This window comes from Mandrillus leucophaeus, unplaced genomic scaffold (assembly GCF_000951045.1).
Source record: "Mandrillus leucophaeus isolate KB7577 unplaced genomic scaffold, Mleu.le_1.0 Scaffold160, whole genome shotgun sequence".
Taxonomy (NCBI): Eukaryota; Metazoa; Chordata; class Mammalia; order Primates; family Cercopithecidae; genus Mandrillus; species Mandrillus leucophaeus.
The window spans coordinates 2,780,198-2,787,865 of record NW_012101588.1 but is presented as its reverse complement, the minus strand read 5'-3'; the positions used below and the strand labels follow the sequence as shown (position 1 = coordinate 2,787,865).

Sequence of the window (7,668 nt, the reverse complement as noted above, 5' to 3'; positions counted from 1 at the left end):
CTCAGTGTCTGTTCCAAAAGAGACCATCTTTGCCTTCCTCCCCCAAGATTCAACACGCCTGTCTTTTCCCGTTCCCCACTGGGTCCTCTTCTGCAGAGAGTGGAGGAGCTTCATCTTTTGGATATACAAGATTCTTCTCAAGTTGATTTTTTCTTGCAAAATAAGTCAAACCTAAGTGGGAGCCTTAATAGAATTTTGTCAGGAGATGTTAGGTTATCAGGACCTTAAAGATTGATCCAGGAGAGATCTGAAAGGTCCATATCACCCAGAATGACTTTCACTAACAGAAATCAACATTACCACCCTATCGGAGGATCCTCATTGATCCTAAACTTCACTGGTTCTGAAGTGCTAAATAATTGCTTTTTTGAGATGGAGTCTCGCTCTGTCGCCCAGGCTGCAGTGCAGTGGCGTGATCTCGGCTCACTGCAAGCTCCGCCGCCCGGGTTCACGTCATTCTCCTGCCTCAGCCTCCCCAGCAGCTGGGACTACAGGCGCCGCCACCACGCCCGGCTAATTTTTTGTATATTTTGTAGAGACGGGGTTTCACCGTGTTAGCCAGGATCGTCTCAATCTCCTGACCTCGTGATTACCAGCGGGAGCCACCGCGCCCGGCTGTCACTAGCTTTTAAGAAAAGCACTCATAAAATGGCCGCAGGTATACGTATTTTGTCTTTTCCCTTACTGAAAAGCAACTGTTCTTTAGTTACCTAAAAGTCAAGATAAATCAGAGACCAGCTAGAATGATAAATTAAGCATGTCCATCGAGAAATTAAGCTTAAAATTCTATCTAATTTGAATATGTTTTCCTCAAGATTTGCAATCAATACATTGAATATCCATTGAGTACTGAGAATTCCAGATTTTTTAAGGCAGAATTCATATCTATAATGAATCTGCAGTCAAGATCTTTCTCAGTTATATGAATGTGTGCATATACTGGTAAACATTTTTTCTCTGTTGAACATATTATTTATTATATAATATAAATGTCACAGTTACAGAAATTCACCTTCTTTGACCCTGGCCCTGGTAGGTCCGATGTTATGGCAATAATAGATGGGCAATGAGTACAAGGGGTGGAAATTATTTTATGTGATGCTTCCTTGGATCATGCTAGCATTATTTCATCTTCCTTTTTCCCACACACTAACTCTCACCTCAAATATTTTTCCAAAATCTCTTATGTTTGACTTTTACAAAACAGCCCCAAAACGGATTTTATTTTTGCTTCTAGCAACAGTTGACAGTTCTCTCTGCATTTCTAATTTTGCATTAGAGCCCTTCTAAGTGCAAATTTTGTGCCAATATCTATAACAAGCACATGGCAAATATAGATGAGTATTTCCCTTAATGAGACTTTTAAATCGGTTCTGACTCTGTGAATGGTATTTTAAAATCTGAAACGGGCAGAGAGGAAAACATGAAGTATTTTAACATGTGAAAAGGCCAGTGAGTCTGGACGTGCCTGGATACTTACTCTCTCACACAGCTCTTCAAATGTGCAGTCGGCAATGGTTCCACAGGCTTTATTCAGGCGCAGCTCTCTGCCTTGCACTTTTAGAATCCTTGGTCTAGTTACTATGGGAACATGAACAAAGACTCAATCTTGTCTGGATAATTACTATAAAATTCATCTCTTACAGATAGGAAATGCATAGCTTGATGAATAATAGCACATGATTCAACACATAAATTAGACAAAATGCTGATACAATGACTGCCACTTGAGCGTGGCATCAACCCATATACAGCAATGGAACTTATTAATTGGTCAGTGGAGATTGGGCATTGTGTTCTAAATGTATTCTCTTTCAAGAGAAATTAACTTACGTACAATCATTTTGTTTCTGAGCCAGCTCATCAAACAACTTATCCATGACAGCCTCCACATCAGCTTCACTTGTGCTACAGTGAAAAGAATAATAGAATATGAAATTAATAACACTTGAAGCCAACATCAAACAGCTGCCTGAGTCTGCTTAGCTTTTTGCCCATAAAAAAAAAAAGAACAGGATGTTATGCTCTAAATACAAACATTAGATTTAGAATACACTTAAAAGCAGAGAATATTAACTCTCAGGTAGATGATTCTGCCTTATTTGCATACACTGAAAGACTTCTGTGCTTCTAGCTGTTTCCAGTAATGAGACGATACAGGCAGAGTAAATCCATTAATACCATGTGTACACAATGAGAAGAAAGCTTCTGGCTCTCTCTTGCATGCAAAACAAGAGCAAATAGACAAGGCAGTCAAGCATCCAGCAAAGTATCCTTTGAAATCTCTACTGAGAGGGTACATGTGAAATTAAATATTGAAGCTGCATTTAAAAAAAATCAAGTCAAGCCACTGACTGAGAGGATCAAACCTCCAGAATTAAATTACTACCTTCGAAATACCAAATTGATATGCACATCAATAACTTTGTCAGACTTCTAGTATAAGGACAATTATAGACCACACAGTTTCTCTCAAAAGTCTCCTTGTTGGAAACTGAAGAAAACTCTCTCCTTCTGTGATGCCCACTGTTACAGCTACTATGAAGTTAGTCTCATCACAGAATCTTTTGTATTCTAATTAGAAATCACCATATGGTTTAGGGAACTCATATATAAATGTGATGATGCTGTGGCCTTTTTCCTCTCACCTTTTTTTTTTAAGAGGGGTGGTAAATTAACAGTCAATAAAATAACTGGCAGAAGAAATAAACTGTTAAAAAGAGCTTCAAGTAAAAATGTAAGTTTACTTCAACTCCACATACAAACTTTTACAGGATGACCTGCCAACATGCTTAATTTTGACACACAAATCACTCTTACATTGTAGTGGAAGCAATTAAGCTAAATTCTGGACATCCATCTTACTAAAGCCTTATTAAAAATTAGTATGACAGGTTATCTTTTATTTAGATTAAGCTTAAACTAAACAACTTCTCCCTTGAGATAATTTTTAACACACAAGCACCTAATTCTTCAACTGTTCTAGAGCAAATGTCTTTAAAATGCAACAAAGCACACAGCTATTATGAAAGATTGAAATTGTCACATTCCAGGTAATAACCACTCCACCTCAAAGGACGTTAAAAACATCATTCGCAATAGCCAACTTTGCAGGAGAAATGCTATTTGACTTCCATGAGGTCTGGTATCATATTCAAATAGAGTGGTATTAAAATAATGAAATGACACTATAGAAAGTAATTTTAGAAACAGAAGCAATCTTAAAGGTAAAAGAAATCACACAAACCAATGTAAATGTCAATGCCCATGCCAAGCACATGTCTGTTTAGATATTATTCTTGAGAATTCATTTGGAACCAACACCACCTTTGGTGTATACAAGCAAAAAAAGAAAAAAAAAAAAAAAAGCTTAAAAGTGAGCTACTTTTTGAGCCCATATAGCCAAGACAATCTTAACAAAAAGAACAAAGCTGGAGGTATCATGCTAGTGAACTTCAAACTATACTACAAGGCTACGGTAACCAAAACAGCATGGTACTGGTACCAATACAGACACATAGAACAATGGAACAGAATAGAGATCTCACAAATAAGACCACACATCTACAACCATCTGATCTTCGACAAACCTGACAAAAACAAGCAATGGGAAAAGGATTTCCTGTTTAATAAATGTTGCTGGGAAAACTGGCTAGCCATGCGCAGAAAACCAAAACTGGTTTTACCCCTTCCCTACACCTTATATAAAAATTAACTCAAGATGGATTAAAGACTTAAATGTAAAACCCAAAACCATAAAAATCCTAGAAGAAAATCTAGGCAATATCATTCAGGACATAGGCATGGGCAAAGATTTTATGATGAAATCACCAAAAGCAATTGCAATGAAAGCACAAATTGACACATGGGATCTAATTAAACTAAAGAGCTTCTGCACAGGAAAAGAAACTATCATCAGAGTGAAAAAACAACCTACAGAATGGGAGAAAATTTTGTAATCTACCAATCTGACAAAGGGCTAATATCCAGAATCTACAAGGATCTTAAACAAATTTATAAGAAAAAAGAAAACAAACAATCCCATCAACAAGTGAGCAAAGGACATGAACAGACACTTCTCAAAAGAAGACATTCATGTGGCCAACGGACATATGAAAAAAAGCTCAGCACCACTGGTCATTAGAGAAATGCAAATCAAAACCACAATGAGATAACATCTCATGCCAGTTAGAATGGTGATTATTAAAAAGTCAAGAAACAACAGATGCTGGTGAGGCTGTGGAGAAATAAGAACGCTTTTACATTGTTGGTGGGAATGTAAATTAGCTCAACCATTGTGGAAGACAGTATGGTGATTCCTCAAGGATCTAGAACCAGAAATACCATTTGACCCAGCTATCCCATTACTGGATATATACCCAAAGGAATATAAATTATTCTATTATGGGATAAAGATAAATGCACACGTATATTTATTGCAGCAGTATTCACAACAGCAAAGACAGGGAATCAACCCAAATGCCCATCAACGATGGACTGGATAAACAAAATGTGGTACATATACATATGCAGTACTATGCAGCCATGAAAGGAACGAGATCACATCCTTTGCAGGGACATGGATGGAGTTGGAAGCCATTATCCTCAGCAAACTAACACATGAACAGAAAACCAAACACCACATGTTCTCACTCATAAGTGGAAGCTGAACAATGAGAACACATGGACACATGGAGGGGAACAACACACACCAGGGCCTGTCAGGAGCAGGGGGGAGGAGGGAAGAGCATCAGGATAAATAGCTAATGCATGTGGGGCTTGATATCTAGGCAATGGGTTGATCGGTGCAGCAAACACCATGGCACACACTTACCTATGTAACAAATCTGCACATCCTACACATGCACCCCAGAACTTAAAATAAAATATATATTTTTAAAAAGTGAGCTGGTCGGGCATGATGGCTCACGCCTGTAATCGTGGCACTTTGGAAGGCTGAGGTTGGCGAATCACCTGAGGTCAGGGGTTTGAGACCAGCCTGGCTAACATGGTGAAACCCCGTCTCTACTAAAAATACAAAAAATTAGCCGGATGTGGTGGCATGCGCCTGCAATCCCAGCTACTCAGGAGGCTGAGGCAGGAGAATCGCTTGAACCCCTGAGGCGGAGGTTGCATGAGCCAAGATCATGCCATTGCACTCCAGCTTGGACAACAAGAGCAAAACTCCATCTCCAAAAAAAAAAAAGTGAGCTGCTTTTTAAGGAACATAGCGAAAACAGAGCAACACCACCCACTCGGTATGGTCTGCAGTCATTTAGAAAGTTAATCTTTCCTTAGCACAGGCACGTTACACAACATAGGGGGAAAACTGAATTCTGAAAAACAACCAAGAAAGAAGACAGGTCTCCAAAAGCATATTTGGTGAATAAATAATTCCTTACAAACTTCCTCAGTGGTGATTTCTTCTTTACTCTGTGGTCTCGTATATACTATAATATCAAAATGTGACTCACTGAACTTCAGTCAGGTCACCTCTCCTAAGTCACCTGTAAAATTACAATACCTGATTTTCTATATAGTGAAATTACATGTGAAATATCACAAAATTATTTTTATTATAACAGTGTCTTATAAGAATTCTATTATAGTTACTCAGAAGTTACAAAATGCAAAATAAAAAATTTTATTGGTATAATCCAGGCATGGTGACTCATGCCTGTAATCCTGGCACTCTGGGAGGCGGAGGTGATCAGATTACTTGAGGCCAGGAGTTGGAGACCAGCCTGGCCAACATGGCAAAACTTTATCTCTACAAAAAATACAAAAATTAGCTGGCATGGCAGTGCATGCCTGTGATCCCACCTACTCAGGAGACTGAGGCACGAGAATCCTTGAACCTGGGAGGTGGAGGTTGCAGTGAGCCAAGGTCATGCCACTGCACTCTAGCCTGGGCTACAGAGGGAGACCGTGTCTCCAAAAAAAAAGAAAAGAAAAAGAAAAACAAGAAGAAGGGAGGGAGGGAGGGAGGGAGATTGCGCCACTGCCCCCCAGCCTGGGCGAGAGAGCAAGATTCCATCTCAAAAAAAAAAAAAAAAAGATAGCTCAGTGGACAAGAAGCATATGTAAAATCATTCTTTTTTTTTACTAGTAATAACAACTGCGAAGTAAAATAATAAGGTGCCATTCTTCTATCCAAATTGGCAGAGAGAAGGAAAAAGATAAACTATCCCAAGTAAGGAAAATGGATATTCGCTTAAAAAAATATTTTAAACGTTTTGGTTGTATATGTTAAGGTGTACTACATGATGTTTTGATATACACAGTGAAATTATCACTACAGTCAAACAAATGGACACATCCATCATCTCACAGTTACCTTTTGTGTGTGAGGGGCTGGGGGTGGTAAGAGCACCTAAAATCTTCTTTTAGCAAATTTCCAGTGTACAATACACTATTTTCAACCACAGTCCTCATGCTGTATATTTGATCTTTAGACTTAGTCATCCTTTGTAGTTGCAACTTGCTACCAAAAGAGACCTGCCTCTCCTCATCTATTCCCCTTCTCCCCACTCAACACCCCATCCCTGGTAACGACTACTCTATTCTATTTCTACATATTTGATCTCTCTGTTTCTAATTATTTGACTTTTTTTTAGAAGATTCCATTTATAAGTGAGATCTTGTAGTATCTGTCTGTATCTAGTTATTTTACTTAATATAATGTCCTCCAGTTTTATCCATGTTGTTGGAAATTGCAGGATCTCCTTTTTTAAGGTTGAATAATATTCCATTGATTTCATTGTGTATATAGACCACAATTTATCCATTCATCCATCAATGGACACTGCATCCTTAGAGACTTTTAAACATAATGCTTTCCCAGTATGCTCTGTTCTGTATAATGACTCCAGAGGAACTTGGGAATATGAAAAGAGAAGAGTAAGCAAGTTTTGGAATGAAGCAAGAAGGCAAGAAGAAAACATGGTACCATAATTATATTTCTTGTCCAAGTATCCTCTGGTGTAAATAGGAGGCAACATGTTTTCAAATTTTTAATAAGAACATGATGGATTTGGGAGGCCGAGGTGGGCAGATCACGAGGTCAGGAGTTCAAGACCAGCCTGGCCAGCATAGTGAAACCCCATCTCTACTAAAAATACAAAAACTTAACCAGGCATGGTGGCAGGCACCTGTAATCCCAGCTACTCGGAAGGCTGAGGCAGGAGAATCACTTGAACCCGGGAGGGGGAGGTTGTAGTGAGCCAAGATCATGCCACTGCACTCCAGCCTGGGCAACAGTGTCCAAAAATAAAAAATAAAACTAAAAAAGAAGAACATGATAGAACATCAATTTAAATGAAACAGTCTGAATTTCATTTCTATGGCCCTATACTATCTTAGGGTGATGGGAGATCCAAGAGTATTGATCAAAACAGATTTGCATCAGAGGTTTAGTCCAAGAAATATGATCGGGTCCAGTCCTGGGGCCAGCGGTATTTAATTCAGTCTTTTACAGTGTCTCTGCCTTCATTATAGTTCTGAAAGTTGAGAATTTGGTGTTCTCATTAATTATTTCCAGAGGTTTCAAATCTCACCCTCAAGAAAGATTCACTCACATTCACCACATTACACTTAGTCACCTTTTAGGAAGATGATCAATTGAGAAGAGTTGAAATGATTCTGTCAGCATGTCCTCATCATTTCTCC

At 38.7% G+C, this 7,668-nt stretch overlaps 1 protein-coding gene across 1 annotated transcript in view; it reads right to left on the bottom strand.

Annotated features, from left to right (window-relative positions):
- LACE1 (lactation elevated 1) overlaps positions 1 to 7,668 on the bottom strand; it is a 236,386-nt gene that overhangs the window by 47,657 nt on the left and 181,061 nt on the right. Inside the window, exons 9-10 of the mRNA XM_011975943.1 lie at positions 1,838 to 1,908; positions 1,481 to 1,581 (exon numbers count right to left, since the gene is read on the bottom strand). Of these exons, the coding sequence (XP_011831333.1) occupies positions 1,481 to 1,581; positions 1,838 to 1,908 (172 nt within the window). The remainder of the gene's footprint in view (positions 1 to 1,480; positions 1,582 to 1,837; positions 1,909 to 7,668) is intronic.